At 45.6% G+C, this 19,961-nt stretch overlaps 1 protein-coding gene across 1 annotated transcript in view; it reads right to left on the bottom strand.

The window, feature by feature from the left end:
• Positions 1-19,961, bottom strand: part of itprid2 (ITPR interacting domain containing 2) — a 74,542-nt gene that overhangs the window by 43,130 nt on the left and 11,451 nt on the right. The window contains 5 exon segments of the mRNA XM_061724264.1: positions 6,016-6,069; positions 7,226-7,275; positions 10,459-10,501; positions 13,317-13,478; positions 15,311-15,478. Of these exon segments, the coding sequence (XP_061580248.1) occupies positions 6,016-6,069; positions 7,226-7,275; positions 10,459-10,501; positions 13,317-13,478; positions 15,311-15,422 (421 nt within the window). The 5' untranslated portion in view covers positions 15,423-15,478.

Below are 19,961 nucleotides of genomic sequence, written 5' to 3'. Positions count from 1 at the left end.
TGGGACCCCCTCCCGCCCCTGGTGTTGAGTGCATGTGATTAATGCCATAAAAACAGGGAGGGGGAGGACAAGGTATCAATTTGACACCGACCCCCCCCCCTCCCGAACTACGTGTCCTTGTCAAATGTATTTAATAAGTGTTGAATGTGCAGTGTCTACTTTGCTGTTAAAACCGTGAGGCGGGGAGTGCCGGGCCACGCGGGACATTGCCCCCCACGACCCGGACCCCCCGCCCCTCGCCTATGTGCGTATGAATCGTGTAGGGGGGGCAAGAGGGGGAGCGGAGGCCGAAGCCAGGAAGCAGGACCAGCAGAGCCGGCCCTGGTAAGACACCCACGTTCCCCCACCGGCCATCCAGTGGACGGGGGCCGGCCCTCCGAGCCGGGCCAGGGCCCCACCGTACCTCCACGGGCGCTGCCGGAGCCCCCAGACGGAGGGGGAAACGGTCCAACATCCCTCCATTTATACTGACAACATAAGACATAGACACCTGGGAATGGTGCCACCCCACCGCCACGCCCGCCCGTGCACCCCCTGGCCAGGGGAGGCCCGATCCCCGGACCCGGCCCCACCCCGGCGGACACCCCAAGGGTCACGGAGTCCCCACAAACGCAGCGGCACGCGTGTGACCACATGAAGAGTCATCCATTGTACTCACCCTGTGATGGAGAGAGGCCGATCGAGTAAGTGGTAAGCATATTTAAGTTCAAAAAACTGAATTTTTCATGTTCAAGGAGTCGTGATTCTTGCGTCTGAACAATTAAAGACAAGTTTGTGTGTTAGTGGATTAGGAAGTTATAATATGAGGCTATACTTTTAGCATGATGTTAGCTCTAAACTGCTGGATGATACTAGTTTGTTAAAATGGCAGGGGTGGGGTAATTTTAGCCAAAAGGCCTGGGGGATGTTGAGCCAGTCAGTGGCTCAACTTCTTATTACTTATTATTACCACTTATCATTATTATTAAAGTATTATGTTACTGTAATATGTACATTGCATTCTTACATTTTATCACCGAAATGATGTGACATTTTGAATTTTAGACCAGAAACCATCATGCCACGCCACTATAAACGGAAGACAGACAGGGCTTCAACTCCTCTTGTGGATTTGGACAGAGCAGTGGCAGAGGTACAGAATTGGAAGTCCATTCGTCAGGTGGCAAGGGACATGAAGATCGACAGGATGACTTTAAAGAGATACATGGATATGAAACAACTAGGAGAAGTGAAAAGAACAGGCTATAAGAGAACAGGACATGCCAATCAAGTCTTCAGTGAAGAAATTGAGACAGAGCTTGCAGACCATATAAAAAATCTAGCTGCAATGTTTCACGGTCTAAGTGCCATGAAATGTCATGAACTGGCATTTGAGTTAGCACGAAGAAATGGCCTTGATGTCCCTGCGAGCTGGATGAGAGACGAAAAAAGCAGGTTAGTCTAAGTGTACATTTATAATAATAGGGAATATTAATATTTTTATTTCAGGGAAATGCCCACCATCATTTTTATGTAAATCTCAACGTAAACTGCAATGGTTGAATAAAGGATAAATAAAAAGATAACCATCCTGGTCAATTCAGCACACCTGATTCTAGTTAAACTATTAGCTTGTCTGATTAGCATCTAAAACATGCTGGATAGGGGCTCTCAAGGACCAGGATTCGGCACCCCTGATATATATCAACTTTTAACCTTTTATAGGATGTGATTGGTTCATGAGTTTTAGGATGCGCCACCATCTGTCATGCCGCTGTCCTGAAGCAACCTCTCTCGGAAGAGCCACTGCCTTTAACAGGCACAATGTGGGGGAGTTCTTCGATAACCTCACTTCAGTGATGGACAGGTAACATTCTGATTGATAGACAAGGCCTACCACATAAACTGACTAAATCTGCAACCTCAAACTGCTTTAAGCTTCTGTGATTAACAGCACTAATTTTGAATGTTATTTCAGATGCAGTTTCCCTCCACACATGATCTATAACATGGATGAAACTGGTGTTACAACAGTGCAGACACCCAAGCAGATTGTAACAGAGATGGGGAATAAGCCAGTGGGTTCTGTAACATCTGCTGAACGAGGGGAGCTTGTCACTGTGGCCTGTGCAGTAAATGCCACTGGAAATGCAGCCCCACCCATGTTCATCTTTCCCCGTGTCCGTTTCCAGGACCACTTCATCAGGGGATCACCAGCAGGATCCAGAGGTCAGGCAACAAAATCTGGATGGATGAATGAAGAAGCCTTTGTCATCTTTCTGGAGCACTTCATACGTCACACAAACTGATCTATTGATCACCCAGTTCTGCTGATTGTTGATAATCATGAATCTCACATTTCACTGAAGGCTGTGAAAACTGCAAAGGAAAATGGTGTCATGCTCACTCTGCCACCTCACACCTCCCATCGCTTGCAACCCTTAGACAAAACAGTCTATGGACCACTGAAGACCTACTACAATAGAGCCATGGATGGTTGGATAAAACCGCAACAATATATGACATTCCAGGACTTGTGAAGGAAGCATTCATGTCAGCAATGACACCAAGGAACATCATCTCAGGATTTAAAACAACAGGCATATTCCCTTTTAGCAGGGATACCTTTCCAGATGAAGATTATGCCCCATCCATGGACACAGACAGGCCAAATCCCGAGGAGCAAACAGAGCTGACCTGCCTGTAAAATCTACTCATGAGTCCTGATTGCTCAGCAGTTCCAGACCTAGAGATGCACCTGCTACTTTATCTGAACCACTGAACAGAATCATCAGTCCTGAACACTCGTCCACAAGTGATGCTACTGGTTCTCCTGCCCATTTGGGGTATGTGTCCCCAGAAGACATACTTCCCTTCCCTAAAGGCACACCAACTAAACCTAGAATAAAAAGGAAGAAAGGGAAAACTAAAATCTTGACCGACACTCCAGAAACCCTGGAGCTGGAGAAGGCACACAATGACAGAGCAAATAAAAAGACTGAAAAGCAGAAGAAAAAGACTCTGAAAGGGTGGAAACAAATCAGAACCAAGAAAAGAACTGTTGTCTACAGTCGCTCAGATGATGATAGTGACAAGAATCTGTCTGCTGGTGACTTCGTCATTGTGAACTTTGCAGGTAAAAAAGAAATCCTATAATTACATTGGAATGGTGGAGAACGTTGAGGGCACTGACATCAGTGCAAAGTTTCTGAGGCGAAGTTGTGACGGTTCTGTGAATGAAAAGTCCAACTCCACATTCGAAGAGAATGATGAGAAGAGAAAGGACTCGTCCCTAGAGGTGATGTGCTCATGAAACTCCCAAAACCGCAAAAACTTGGGGGAACAGCCAGAAGGGAGAAGACTTCGTATTCCCGTGCAGCATTGACAAGTGGGATGTTGAGTAGTAGCCTTGAAGTTCATTTGTTTCTTCATTGTTAACAATAAAACATTTAAGGAGTCATTTGGTGTTGAATTTGTCTTGCTTTGATATGGCATTAAATGAGGTGAAAATGTTAAAGGGATTGTGACATGAAAAACAGATTTTTCTTGATTTTTTGTGTTTTGTTGGGTGTCTTGACATCAATTACACCCAAAAAAAACGAACTTTTAACATTCAGTGTATTTTGTGCTTTCTGGGATTTTCCACATAATTATGCAAAAACTGCGCATCTGGTTGGGTGGCAGACCGTTACGTAACGGTCCGCTAAATCACCGCCCCCTCCACTGTTTAGAGCCCCCTCTGTTCTCATCACCGGAGGACAACTGCTAAAAAGACCTGCGGCCACTGACTGGACTTAAGATAAGGGGACACTGCTGCTTGCATGCCTTTATTTTTGTGATTGTTTGCTGTGGACTGCTTCGCCGTGCTGCTTTTCCATGCATGCTTCGCCTGTCGCTCCCGGCTTAACTCTCCGACGCCGCTGTTAGCGTATGGCTTGCGGGGAGCTACGGTGCTGCCTTCCAGTCCTCTGCTCCCGGACATCCCCGGGCTGTAGTCGCCCTGTCTGGGCTGTGTGTGTGGGTGTTTGTGGTTCGGTGTGCGTGCGTGTGTGTGGAGACAGCAGAAGTGTGTAGCAGTTGGTTGGAGGAGGTTGGGAGGAGGAGCGGGGCAATGATTGACAGGAAAGGGGGAAAAGGACGCATTTTTCACTGCGCAAAAAACACCGGCATAAAAAAAGCCAGGAATGGAGTTCTGGAGTGAAGTTTTTCTTGTTACACCCTTTTAGACACATCTGAGGGATGTTGGCCAAGACTTTTAATAGTGTTAAAAGCATGTTAAAAATTATGTCACAATACCTTTAAGTTTTACTTCAACATAATCAGTGGCACAATTGACCCCCCTGTGGCTCAACTTATCCTCTCCCTATAGGATCAACTTATCCTCTCCCTATAGACTCAACTTACCCTCACCGGGGGCAAGTTGAGTCAAGAGACCACTTTTTTTTGAAAAGTCATATTTTGAAAACAGTTAATTTTAGATCAAAGGTGATTATTCCCATGGATGCACCACATCCTGAAATATATGTACATATTTTAGTTGGAGACATTACTGTCATGCCCTCACTTTAAAGATGCCTTAAGTAAAAACTGGCTCAATTCACCCCGCACTCCCCTAATGTTGGATTTTTGGGTAGCTAACGTTAAACAGTCAAATCATAAAGTTCAGTGTCCTCATCACTTTAATTTCTCCAACAAATCCTGCCAGACCAGACCAGTCCAGTCCAGTCCAGTCCAGACTCCAGTCTCTTTATTTGAGGACTGAGCAGCTTCTTTCACCAGACAGGGTGGGGTTCCTCTGGTTCCTCCCGTTCCTCCCGTTTCTCCCGTTTCTCCAGCCGGACGTAGCCGGGAAGGATCACGTTATTCCGGTCAGATTCTCCCACCGTGGGGAAGTGACCACGCCCTCAGCAGCGTACAGTATTTATACATCTATACCTCTATTAATATATACCGATTTATAGTTATATGTAGATATGTCGATATATTGTATTGTATATTGTACTTGTTTGCTGTTTTATACAGTGCTGTTGCAAGTGCTGCATATGCCTCCGCCGATGTTGATGTTGTTAATGTGTTGTCTGTGTCTGTCTGTACTGCAGCTTTGTGGCCTCTACTCCGAGACCAATTTCTCCCGTGGGAGACTAATAAAGTAAACCTTGACCTTGATATAGATTTATAGTAATTTTTATGTATATAATTGGAGGTAAATATATGAACCAGTATATATATCATATCTACTCTTATATAGTTATTCAAGTATATTGTTATATCATTGCTGTCTATTGTTCTCTACTATATTGTAGTATCATAGTAAAGTAATGATAATGTAATACTGTACATTATAATTACTTCTATTAGTACATACATACATAGTAGCTAAATGCTGGAGTTTGTTCTGTTTTCTTTTGTTTGCCTTGATTTGTTTGATTTTAACTATATTTATATTTGAGTATTATATCACTGTATAGAACAGTGATTAAAGTAGGTATGTGTGTTTTATAAGTAAGTTTATTGAAACTCTTGTTCTATGTAAGAATGTATGTAGATTCAGGGCTAGGACTGGATAAGTGTTTATATATATACACACACATATATATATATATATATATATATATATATACATATATATATATATATATATATATACATATATACATATATATATATACATATATACATATATATATATGTATATATATATATATATATATATACATATATATATACATATATATATATATATATATATATATATATATACATATATATACATATATATACATATACATATATATATATATATATATATATATATATATATATGTATATAGAACCCAGGACCTTCTAGTGAGACGAATGCTGTTCTATTAAAGTCCAGCTAATATCAACTTTCACATCTGACTCTGACGCCAACGAGACAATCGACCCAAATATCAGCAGCTTTGAAAAGCCTGAGAACAATAATGCCGTGAAACAACAAGAAAATACAGAATTATAGGAAACTGCTGATTGTTCTGTGTTTTCCTCCAGACTGACCTTCAGCTCCCAGAGAAAGGTCATCTTCAAAACTGCAGCCCTGACGCAGGAGTCCTGACAACACACAAAAATATACATGAATACACACACATACACATTAATAACCACACACACACATGCATATATATACACACACACACACATATACATTAATACACACACACACATGCATATACATGAATACACACACACACATGCATATATATATACACACACACACACACACACACACACACACACACACACACACACACACACACACACACACACACACACACACACACACACACACACACACACACACACACACACACAATGTTGTAAAATCTCATCACCTCAACAAGTCGCCACCAGTTCAGAAATGTTTCAAGCATGTTGGTGGATCTGTGAGGTCTGACTAAGAGCTGTACATATACATATACAGAGCCGCCTGGGAGATTTGCGAGGCCCTGTGCGAAATGCCCTCGCAAAATTTTTGGATTTTTCTGGTCGGATCGGGTGTCTTTTTGCGCAATTTCAACTCTCCAATGATCAAAATACTGGATACCTTCCCCTGCCTCATCATCATCTCTCCTCCACGCGGGGCCCCACGGCTGCTTGAGACCCGGTCAGATCGATGATTTTTGTAACAAATTTATCAAACAAGCCTTTCAGAGAGACATTAAACTCTTCCATTTTCTTTAGTTTTTTTCTTTTTTCATCCCCTGATGGAAATTTTCTGAATCTGTCTCGTTCTCTCGACATTGTGTGACAGTTTGTTCCAACTCCACCGTCTGGATCAGAGCAGCTTGTGTCTGCGCTTGGTCTGATCAGTTGTATTGAACAACAGACACGCGTCATCATTGCACATATATTTATTGATATGCAGAGACTAGTACACATTTAGGTCTGTAATGGAACGTGACTGTTGATATTTATAAGGGAAAAAATGAAGAAAAAAAATGAGAAAAAGAAGAAATTTTGAAAAAAAAAACAAAAAAAAACGGCCCATAGCGCGAGGCCCCTTGGGGCGCGAGGCCCCGTGCTGTTGCACGGTTTGCACACCCCTTGCGGCGGCTCTGTACATATATATATATATATATATATATATATATACATATATATATATATATATATATATACATATATATATATATATTCGTTTTTTTTACTTTTATGTACTCTTTTTTTTATCATGCATATTCGAAAAAATCTTTAAATGAAATCCAACCTTTACTGGGAGACGTGGTCTGCTCGTCCAGAGAAGCTCCCAGTGGAGTCCTGCAAGACAATCACACATGAGTTCAACATCTAGAGCTGAGGAGCCAAAAACACCACCATGTCAGGACCAAAAACACCACCGTGTCAGGTACTGAACCATCATTACTATCACGTCTCTGCTGATAGCACTGGGCTGGCACATGCTAAGCTTCGGAGCACCGGTTTTATTACATTTGTTTTCTCTTTTGTGCATGTTTGCAGGCCGGAGCTTCGGGAGCTGCATGCTGGCCTGCGGTCCCAGTCCCCGCGGTCCCCGATCCAGGGGAGTTTTTTCTTGGCATTGTTTATGTAATAATTGCTCGGGGGTTTATGTTTATGTTCTGGAAAGATCCTAGAGACAACTATGTTGTATTAGACGCTATACAAATAAAATTGAATTCAATCTAACCTGCAGCGCTGCATCACTTACACTAAAACCCACAAAGTTCTACGCTAAAGAAGATTTTAACTCCACAACACACAAACTCACTCGGGTTTTTGAACTGGAAATGAATGATGAGAAACTCCCAGGAGACGTAGGAATGACTCTCAGGTCGACTCGTAGACGAGCTACCTGGCTCTCAGGTCGACTCGTAGACGAGCTACCTGGCTCTCAGGTCGACTCGTAGACGAGCTACCTGGCTCTCAGGTCGACTCGTAGACGAGCTACCTGGCTCTCAGGTCGACTCGTAGACGAGCTACCTGGCTCTCAGGTCGACCTGGCTCTCAGGTCGACTCGTAGACGAGCTACCTGGCTCTCAGGTCGACTCGTAGACGAGCTACCTGGCTCTCAGGTCGACTCGTAGACGAGCTATCTGGCTCTCAGGTCGACCTGGCTCTCAGGTCGACTCGTAGACGGGCTACCTGGCTCTCAGGTCGACTCGTAGACGGGCTACCTGGCTCTCAGGTCGACTCGTAGACGAGCCACCTGGCTCTCAGGTCTGGGTTGAGGGTTCGGGTCTGAAGTGGCTCCAGGTTAAACCTGAACCTGCAGCTTCCACCGGTACCGACCGGTTTGTCAGCCAGGCTACCGGACTAGCTGAACCAGGACTGAGCCGGTCCAGACCAGACCAGAGTGGTTGCCCCGGGTTACCAGACCAGAGTGGTTGCCCCGGGTTACCAGCTGCAGGTCTGAGCTTGTTCCTGCTGTTGCAGCATTAGCTCTTATCAGCGGGACACGAAGCTGCCGTCTGTCCAGAAACAGAAACGGCCGTCTGTCCAGAAACAGAAACGGCCGTCTGTCCAGAAACAGAAACGGCCGTCTGTCCAGAAACAGAAACGGCCGTCTGTCCAGAAACAGAAACGGCCGTCTGTCCAGAAACAGAAACGGCCGTCTGTCCAGAAACAGAAACGGCCGTCCGTCCAGAAACAGAAACGGCCGTCCGTCCAGAAACAGAAACAGCCGTCCGTCCAGAAACAGAAACAGCCGTCCGTCCAGAAACAGAAACGGCCGTCTGTCCAGAAACAGAAACGGCCGTCTGTCCAGAAACAGAAACGGCCGTCTGTCCAGAAACAGAAACGGCCGTCTGTCCAGAAACAGAAACGGCCGTCTGTCCAGGAACAGAAACGGCCGTCTGTCCAGAAACAGCCGTCTGTCCAGAAACAGAAACAGTCGTCTGTCCAGAAACAGAAACGGCCGTCTGTCCAGAAACAGAAACAGCCGTCTGTCCAGAAACAGCCGTCTGTCCAGAAACAGAAACAGCCGTCTGTCCAGAAACAGAAACAGCCGTCCGTCCAGAAACAGCCGTCTGTCCAGAAACAGAAACAGACGTCCGTCCAGAAACCGGCCTGACGGAACTGAGAGGGAACAGAGTGACGAGGGAAAGGAAGACGATGACGGAAGAGGGAAAGAAAGACAAGGAGAGTAAACAGAGGAGGAGTTCCTCCCGCAGAGTCAACACTCTTATCTCTCCCTCGCAGAGTTTCAGCTGCTGTCACTCAGACGCCTGAACCAGCCGTTGCTACGCCAACCGGCGGCCGCCCATCCCGGGGCCGACACGGCTGCCCAACGTGAGTGTGTTGGTCTGGGAACCGCTCCCTTACACACACCTGCAGGTACCACCCACACACACACACACACACACACACCTGCAGGTACCACACACACACACACACACCTGCAGGTACCACACACACACACCTGCAGGTACCACACACACACACACACACCTGCAGGTACCACACACACACACCTGCAGGTACCACACACACACACCTGCAGGTACCACACACACACACACACACACACACACACACACACACACCTGCAGGTACCACACACACACACACACACACACACACACCTGCAGGTACCACACACACACACACACACCTGCAGGTACCACACACACACACACACACCTGCAGGTACCACACACACACACACCTGCAGGTACCACACACACACCTGCAAGTACCACACACACACACACACACCTGCAAGTACCACACACACACACACACACCTGCAGGTACCACACACACACACACCTGCAGGTACCACACACACACCTGCAAGTACCACACACACACACACACACCTGCAGGTACCACACACACACACACCTGCAGGTACCACACACACACACACCTGCAGGTACCACACACACACCTGCAGGTACCACACACACACCTGCAGGTACCGCACACACACACCTGCAGGTACCACACACACACACACCTGCAGGTACCACACACACACCTGCAGGTACCACACACACACCTGCAGGTACCACACACACACACCTGCAGGTACCACACACACACACACCTGCAGGTACCACACACACCTGCAGGTACCACACACACACACCTGCAGGTACCACACACACACACACACCTGCAGGTACCACACACACACACCTGCAGGTACCACACACACACACACACACACACACACCTGCAGGTACCACACACACACACACACCTGCAGGTACCACACACACACCTGCAGGTACCACACACACACCTGCAGGTACCACACACACCTGAGTAGAAGGTACGAGCCGAGACGCTGAACCAGTTATCCACTCGTCAATAATCCACTCAGGGAGGATTTTAAAAACACATTCTTGTGCTTCACTTCTTATATTTTCCATTATTTTGCAGTCGAGTTGATGATTTTGCGAAAATCTGGAACAAGTGGAATTGTTTTATTTAAGTGAATTATCAGTACGACAGCGTTAACATGTGGAGACTCCTTACCTGCACTCAATCAGCCAGCTGGTGATCTTGCTGGAAACTGGTCCTGAAACAAACACACCACACATTAGACACTGATGACATCACTATACCCCGATGACATCATCACTATACACCGATGACATCATGCATCAACGGCAGCTCTAACTCTTCAGGTTCTTTTAACAGTCTCACCCTTTACATTTTTCTACTGATTTGTTCCTTTTCAGAACCTCCTGCAGTCCTTTCCACTCTAAAGATGCGTATAACGGACCCCAGGAAGACTAGCTGGCGTTTAGCGTCCGCTAATGGGGATCCAAAATAAAAACAAATAAAAACCAAACATACGTATGTAATGACACAGGAAGGAAGTAAATCCAGTTTTTTTGTCTGTTATCCCGGTTTGGGTCACAGGGCCAGCAGGGAAACTGGGCCTTCCCTCGCCCTGTCCCAGGCCGGCACCCCAAGGTGTTCCCGGGCCGGCACCCCAAGGTGTTCCCGGGGCGGCACCCCGAGGTGCTCCCGGGCCGGCACCCCAAGGTCCTCCCAGGCCGGCCCCATCATAGGTGTCATAGTCCCTCCAGCGTTTCCCGGGTCTTTCATTATAACTGAAATGTCATTTTAGAGCTCTTAAAGGGAAAGTTCGGTTTTTTACAACCTGGACCTTATTTCTGGCATTTTTTATGGTCGTATACTCACCCAGGCAAGTTTGGTGTCATTTGGAGTCCTTCGGAAGATATTAGGGGGTTTTGTGCGAGCTGCTTCTCCATATAACGGTAGTGAACGGGGCACAGCGGGACACAGACAATGCAGCGTCTAAATAACACATGATTGCCGCGAAACTCTTCATTTCTTTTATGAATCACTAGATCTGCTTCCAGGACCTGTTGTCTACATCCGGGGTTGTGTGTGTAACAAATAAATCAGTTTGTAAACAAGACCTCTGAACTCATGACGTCATCTCTGTGGCTTCAGGGCTGCAGGAACAATCCACATTTCTAAAAATGTCCAGATCCACCCAGTTTGACTGAAATTGAGCGACGGCTCTTCAGCAACGGTAGGTCGCAAAAATAAAAGCAGGATGATACTTGTTTTTTTAAGAAATCAATATTTGTGATGAAGTGAATTGCTCGATGGAGCAGGTTTGAAGTTTTGATGGAGCAGACATGTTCACATCCCCGTTAGCCTCAGAATTTACTCAAAACCTCTGTCTGTGGTGTAACTTTGTGGAACAAACTAGATGAGGACATGAAAATGTGCATTAACTCAAAACAATGTAAAAATAAGTATAAAGAAACACTCTTGGCCAGCTACAAAGAACTGGACAGCTGATTGTATTTGATTTTTTAGACAGGATTTTATTTAGTTAGCAGGTTTATAATGTGGGTTTTATTTATATTCATTCATATTTAAGTTAAATGTTCTGAATTTTTTAGATTGCATTGATTTATGGATTATGAATATTCTTATGGAATTGAATTTTGTATGAATGTGTGTGTGTGTATGTGTATATGTATATATATATATATATATATATATATATACACATACATACATACATATATATACACATACATACATACATATATATATATATATATATATGTATATATATATAAACTTTATTACGGGCTCTAGACCCAATATCAAGACATACAACATGAAAAATACACACCAACTACATAAACGCATACAAACATGCTCTTATTCATGAGTCTTAAAAGGCCATACCAGTGTTTCCATAGATAGGATTGATATCTGACAGAACTGCACCTGGGGCTTGTGAGCTTCATTATGATACAGTTTTGCGAATCATCAAGTCTAGACATAAACCTAAACATCAGGTTCCTCAAGAGAGCCTGTAGAGTGCTTAGGCCTGAGTCACAGAAGAGTTTACTAGCTCTGGTACTCCTGGGCTTTTCCAGCAGTTTCCTCAGACAGTCATTGTATGCTACCTGAAGTTTGCGCAGGGTCTCCTTTTTGTAGTTGACCCATAATGGGGCTGCATACATAGGGGTGCAGTAAGAAACAAGCTCACTTTCACATCATCAGAACAGTAATGGAATTTCCTGACGAGCATGTTTGCTTGGACATATAACACTCGTCTCTGCCTGTACACGTCAGCATCATCTTCCATCTTGTCAGTGATTATGTGCCCAATATATTCTGTACCATTAGATACACAAAGGGATTGCCCTGACAGGTAAAACATTGGAAAGTGCAGCATCTGATCCTCCTTGGTCATACATATCAATACAACACTTTTTTGCATTGTACTGTATATCAGACTCAACCCCATACTCGGAGCATATATCCAACAGCTGCTGGAACCCTACAGTGCTGGGGGACATAATGGCCATCGTCTGCGTACATCAGATGGTTTAACAGAGTGTTCCCTATAAGACAACCTGCCTTACACTTCCCCAACTGCTTGGACAGGTTGTCCATGTGTAGGTTGAACAGGGCTGGAGACAGAAGCCCCCCCTGCCGTACACCATTCCCTACACTGAAGGGTGAGGAGAGACTGTTTCCCCATTTAACCTGCATACTTTGCTTGCCATACCAGTAAACCAGGATACGTATGATGCATCCAGGCACACCCCTAAGCATGAGTTTAGTAAAAAGCTTATAGTGATTTACTCTGTCAAATGCCTTGGAAGCATCAATAAATCCTAAAAACATTGTAGCTGTGCTGTATAATATATATATATATATATATATATATATATATATATATATATGTATTTTTTTTTTTCTTTTATATTATTATCTCCACCGTTTGTTTTATGCTTGTGCATGTTTGAGACAAACAAAAATCTAATCAAACCTCATCACAGGGACTTAAACACATGAACTTTATGAAAAGGATGAATTGGTCCCACCTGTCTCCTCGGCGTCCCTCTGGTCCCCGTTGCTCTGCTGGGGCCCCTGGGGCCCCTGGGGGCCGCCCAGCTCTGCTCTGGACCCCTGGCCGATGGAGTCGCGGCTCTGGGCCCAGGCCCGCCGCCTCACCCCGGCGATGCTGGCCGGCCGGGCCGAGGAATCTGAGGATCAACCGAGCAGACGTCGTCACAACGAGTCGATAACCAAACACGCCTGGACGGTGAGGACGACCAGAGTTTATCTGCCTTTAGAGCAGCAGGAACTGCAGAAACTGCAGAAACTGCTTCCAAACTACATTCAGGATTCGTTCCAAATAAAAGAACCCGCTATGATCCGAGGGGGAAACTCATGTTTGAGATGTTTGAGACTTAAAAAGAAATGGACGTCCATTAAGGCAAGAGAAATATGGAATAGTTGTGACAAAACCTAAAAGTGTTCAGTTCTACAGAACTAGAAATAACAAGGCTGGAGGAGTTGAATTAAGCGTTGAAATCCCACATTACTCACTACTGACAGGGCTGGTCTTCAAGCACAAACTGAGCAATCTTTTCTGAAATTGATTTTCCTTCTTGCTGTCTCGTTGGAGTTGTTCACGCTTTTCTGATGTTTGTAACCGCCGGAGTGCTGTTGTTTGTTTGCCAACGAGCGCTGCAGGAACTCTGCATGCTCGTTCGTGTGAGACTACAATAAGTTAGAGATAATGCCCGACGAGGTGACGTTATCATAAATATATCACTACGCGGAAGCAAACCGGACCGTTCCCGCCCCTGCGTCGTATATTTATGATAATGTCCACCCCGTCGGGCATTATCCCTTATATACACCACAGACTAAAACTCTCTACACCACAGACTAAAACTCTCTACACCACAGACTAAAACTCTCTACACCACAGACTAAAACTCTCTACACCACAGACTAAAACTCTCTACACCACAGACTAAAACTAAATACACCACAGACTAAAACTAAATACACCACAGACTAAAACTATATACACCACAGACTAAAACTCTCTACACCACAGACTAAAACTCTCTACACCACAGACTAAAACTAAATACATCACAGACTAAAACTAAATACACCACAGACTAAAACTCTCTACACCACAGACTAAAACTCTCTACACCACAGACTAAAACTCTCTACACCACAGACTAAAACTAAATACACCACAGACTAAAACTCTCTACACCACAGACTAAAACTAAATACACCACAGACTAAAACTCTCTACACCACAGACTAAAACTAAATACACCACAGACTAAAACTCTCTACACCACAGACTAAAACTCTCTACACCACAGACTAAAACTAAATACACCACAGACTAAAACTTTCTACACCACAGACTAAAACTCTCTACACCACAGACTAAAACTCTCTACACCACAGACTAAAACTCTCTACACCACAGACTAAAACTAAATACACCACAGACTAAAACTTTCTACACCACAGACTAAAACTCTCTACACCACAGACTAAAACTCTCTACACCACAGACTAAAACTCTCTACACCACAGACTAAAACTCTCTACACCACAGACTAAAACTCTCTACACCACAGACTAAAACTCTCTACACCACAGACTAAAACTCTCTACACCACAGACTAAAACTAAATACACCACAGACTAAAACTTTCTACACCACAGACTAAAACTCTCTACACCACAGACTAAAACTCTCTACACCACAGACTAAAACTCTCTACACCACAGACTAAAACTCTCTACACCACAGACTAAAACTAAATACACCACAGACTAAAACTCTCTACACCACAGACTAAAACTCTCTACACCACAGACTAAAACTCTCTACACCACAGACTAAAACTCTCTACACCACAGACTAAAACTAAATACACCACAGACTAAAACTAAATACACCACAGACTAAAACTCTCTACACCACAGACTAAAACTCTCTACACCACAGTGAACTCTGTAGAGCAGCTTCTACCTGAAGGGGGTAACTCACCCGGAGCGTCGCTGCTCTCCACTCCTGGAACTCCTGGAACTCCTGGAACTCCTGGAACTCCTGGAACTCCTGGAACTCCTGGAACTCCTGGAACTCCAGTCTCCGTCTCCATGTTGCGGTGAGTCAGTCCGACTGCAACATCAGCATCATCAGCAGAAGGTAAGATACCTGCAGGAGGGGGGGGGCGGTTAATGGGCGGTTAAATGCAACATGCAACTCTTCTAAAGTGAGGAGCACACGCTTAGTTAAAAATGATTAAGAAGTTCACAACTGTGGAGGATTAAAGTTGATGAGTAACTTCATTGTTATGAAGTTTGTAAGAGAAGCTGGACTAACGGGGAGATGGGTTGACATGAACAGAGGAGGATACGATGATGAGGAGGCTGGAACCGCCTGGAGGAAGATCTGGGGGAGATTTACGGATGTGGTGGAGGACGATGCATGCGCGCACACACACACACGCACACACACACGCACGCGCACGTGCACGCACACACGTTTTGACAAAGAAAACAGAGTAAACAACATCTCCAGGCTCCTCCCACTGCAGCTCAACAATGAAGACAGTTTGGTCGTATTAAAGCAGAACATTAAGTAACTGGACCTCCATTAAACCGGTAAAAGACTCTGTACTTCTGTGTTTAATCTAATATCTTTAAAACACATGCTTGTAGTTCTGTCTCCTCGTGTTCTGCTGCACCAGCGCCAGCTCTGACCCGGGCCCTGACCCGGGCTCGTTCCTCCACACCAGAGGGGACCGGCCACGGTTACATAATGGTTTTTCATTCAGAATTCATTATTCCGAATTAAATAATTCAGAATTAAAGTATTTTCCTTGGAGTTTACATGGAAATAGTAATTCTGAATGGAGGTTTCCATGGAAACACGTTTGATGGTCTTTCTCCAATTCCTCTCCAGGTCTGGGGGTTGGGAAGGTTCTGATTGGATAGGGGGGGGACCGGAAGTTAAACTACCGGGAGAAAAACTAACTTAGCTACAACTTTGAAAAGATCACCATTTTGATGTTTCCTGTTTCCATCTGTTGTTTTAATGATTTCTATTTATTAAATAAATGGTCTCTGCTCTTGACCAGCGTTTACTGCTGCTGCATCTGGAAACTTTGTTGGAAAACCAGCCCAGTGGAATATAAGATCATGGAGACAGACGGGGAGGGAACGAGCAGAAAGAAAGACCAGAATTAATTTAAAGAGGAATGAGTGGATACATTTTTTAATGTATTTATTTCATATTTTTTTTATTTTATTTATTTTTGTTGTTTTTTTCCTTTTTCTAATTTTTTATTATTATTATTATTTTTTTTTTATTAATTAATTAATTTATTTTGTTTAATTTTGCAGGGGAGCAGCACACAGGTGTGCCTGGTTCTGCTGATTGGGCACACCTGTGTCCAATCAACCTCCCCACCCTGCCTACTTCATAACCAGTGGCTGAATACCAGAAAGGGCTGCTGAGTGGAGGTAGCTTGCTGAGAGGCTATACTCAATGTGCCATTTTTTAGAATACCGATTTTGCCTTCGCCTGTATGTCTTTGTGCTTTTTTGCATACAATAAAAAGCCTTATTTTTTGGCATTCCACGCTCTGCGGGGTCTCTCCTTTACACCTCATCACCCAGGTCCAGTTTGCCTGATCCCCTTGTACGTGGGGAGGCTGCTCTGGTGCTTCACACCGAGGCTCTGAATGTCCCTGACTTCCAGAGCTCCGTCCGGACAGAAACATGAAATATGATGGAATCGTGTTGGAGCAGGAAGAGAGACACGGGGAGAACCGGAGGAGCAGACGCCAGAGCTAAATGAGAACGTGTGAAACAGGAAACAAGTGTTTAAAGTGATGAACTGAACAACTTCCTGCCCCAGAGAGAAATGAGGGGATGGAGGAGGGATGAAGGAGGGGGGAAGGAGGGATGGGTTTATTTTTAGATCTCCCTCACTAATGCAGCACCAACTGGAAAGACAGAAAAAGCAGAAACAAATAATTTTGCCTCTTTGTTCCACTGAAGAGCAAAGTAAATCCCTCTGTGCCATCGATCGATGGAGGTTGTGAAGAACTTCATGTCAGTCCTGCCGAGCCGCCGCCAGATACACCGTCTACACTTCTACACCGTTTACACGTCTACACATCAGAGCGGTCAGGAACACCCGGCGAGAACCTGCCGGTCAGCGATCAGCGATGGGACTTCATGAGCAACTCAAACATGTTCGCCAACACATCACCTGGCATCTGTTGAACTACCGCCCATGTGAAAATATGATGATGAATTCATGACATGTGCGATCGGATGAACATTTCATTGTCATCAAATTCCAGTGAAAGCCAGACGTCGGCCTTCTTCCTGAAAGCAGAGTTTTATGGCCCCTGCGGCCTGGCTCGAGATGGTCCGCTTATGCCCAGATCAAAGTAAAGCAAGGAAGGTCCCCGGAGCCAGGACTAAGGTTTATGACACCTAGAGGGGGGTCAAACCCAGTGGAACCCCAGAAACCAGCAGGGTTTCTGCCAGAGAACAGACTCCCTGGGGTTTACGACACCTGGGGGGGTCGGACGCAGCGGAGCCCAAAAGCCAGGCCTCAACCGGCCGAAGAAGTTGGGGGCACTGCCTTGTGGTCAGTCCCACCCCAAAGACTATAAAGATGAGCAGCAACCTGACGCTCACTCTCTCTCTACGGTTTTACTTTGCCACTTCTCATCTTTTTGGCATCAGGCCAAAACTTGGAGTTTAGCTCCAAGTTTTCTTTCCCTTTTTCTTTATATATTTTTTCCTTTTCACTTTTTCATCTGCCCGGCCTTTTTGCCTGCTGGCAGAGGTGCAATTTTTCCTAGTCCGACTCCCGCATCCAACCAGCGCAGCATCTGCCCCGGGCACCCTGCCAGCCGACTCCGTGGGCGCCACCGCGGTAGAAAGGTTTTCCCGGAGCACCCGACATCGGGGCCGGCACCGACCGCCACAAAGGGCCACTGGAGATCGTCAAGCGCTGGTAATAAGGGTCGCCGGTCCTGCAATCCTGCCTGTGTTCTTTCCCTCAGAGTCGGACGGGGCGAGACGAAGTCCCCCCCTTGGTACGCGCAGGAGCGTTATACGGCACCACGGGCTGGACGCACTCCCCCTCCTCCTGTTCCTCAAACAGAGCGGCTGCTCTCCCACACCTACTGCAAAGTAAGAGGCAATTAGCGTCTGGGCAGACTTAGTAAAGTTTATTTCGGTTGTTTAGATCCTGTTTATTGAGTTTATACATTGTGTGACGTATTGATTGTACTGTACGCCTGTTTACGTGAGCTTTCACCGCCGAGTGATGGGACCGCGGCTCCCGACTGTATCTCGGAGCGGGTGGGTTTCACTCCCGACCCGACTCTCGAGTGGGACCTGCGGCCGATCTACCGAACCGGCCGTTAGAGCTCACAAACCCCCTTTGGGTCCCCCGGCTGCGGTGTGACCACCTGCAGCCGCGCATCTGTGTGACGCGTCGGAAATCCCGCAGGCACGCCGGTGCGACGTCCGAGCGCGTTCCGCTGACCCGCTCCTCCCCCCCCCTTTTTCACTAAACCCGGTTGTGCGTCAGATCCACGTGGTGTTTCACCGTTGTTTTATCCGTGGTCTGTTGCGTTTTCCGTCATATTTCCCCCACGGCTGCACTGCCGTGATCCGCCTTCCGGGAGGCGTGTTCACGTAGCGCGACGTAGCACGCCCTGCGGGCTACGTGCTCATGTACCGCGGCGTGACCCGCCCCCAGACCGCGTGACGCGCAGCGTACGCTGCTCTGACGCACGCACGCACCAGTCTCCACCCGGAGGATCCGAAGAACCCCTCCTTTTTCCTGTATGATTTCTTGCCTCTGTTTGTGTAATTGAACCATCAGAATTTATTCGAAGTGTTGTTTACCAACTGTTTGACACTAGTGTGAATACATTTCTGATTGAAAGAAGTCGTCTCTGTTTATTCTGTGCATGTCTGCCGCCAAGGCTGGGTGACGAAGTGCGTGTTCGGATCTCACTCCTTCAATTAATAACTGGGTATAGTAATTACTCTGAGACTGATATTCTGCTGTAAAAGTTATCATTTCCCTGCTTAAGGAACAGGGTGGTGCCCCGATGATTTTATTTATCATTTTGGTCATTCAATTTGATAAATAGTCGACTTTATTAATTATTAATAAAATTATTAATAACCCTTCGATAACTGATCAGCTAAAGCTCCAGTTGCACAACACATCACAACCATCACATCCATCTCCAACTGCCGGCAGAAATCAATCCTATCAGACTTGTGAAGCACAAATCAACCTCAGCTGACCAAACAGCTGCACAGAAGAATAAAGAACAACAATTATAGATAGAAGACATAAAACTTGGGAAAAGTAACATTCATATACAAAGAAAGCCATAAAATGGAATGAAGGATTGCCGTTTCAAACTGTTGCCTTGGAAGCTTTAGTTTGGCCAAACTGATGACTGGAGATCTGGATCACTTTTACCCCCAGGTTGGTGGTGGTTGGTGTGATCTGCCGGGCCAGAGAGCCCAGGCGTGTCCCAGCGGGGTTGGTGTGATCTGCTGGGCCAGAGATCCCAGGCGTGTCCCAGCGGGGACAGTTCAGAGGCACCAGGCCTTTGTGTCGTCAAGACACTTAAGTAAGGCAGGGA

The sequence above is a fragment of the Cololabis saira genome, chromosome 6 (assembly GCF_033807715.1).
Source record: "Cololabis saira isolate AMF1-May2022 chromosome 6, fColSai1.1, whole genome shotgun sequence".
NCBI classification, from domain to species: domain Eukaryota; kingdom Metazoa; phylum Chordata; class Actinopteri; order Beloniformes; family Belonidae; genus Cololabis; species Cololabis saira.
Note: the sequence above shows the minus strand (reverse complement) of the source record. Positions and strands in the feature narration are given on the sequence as shown.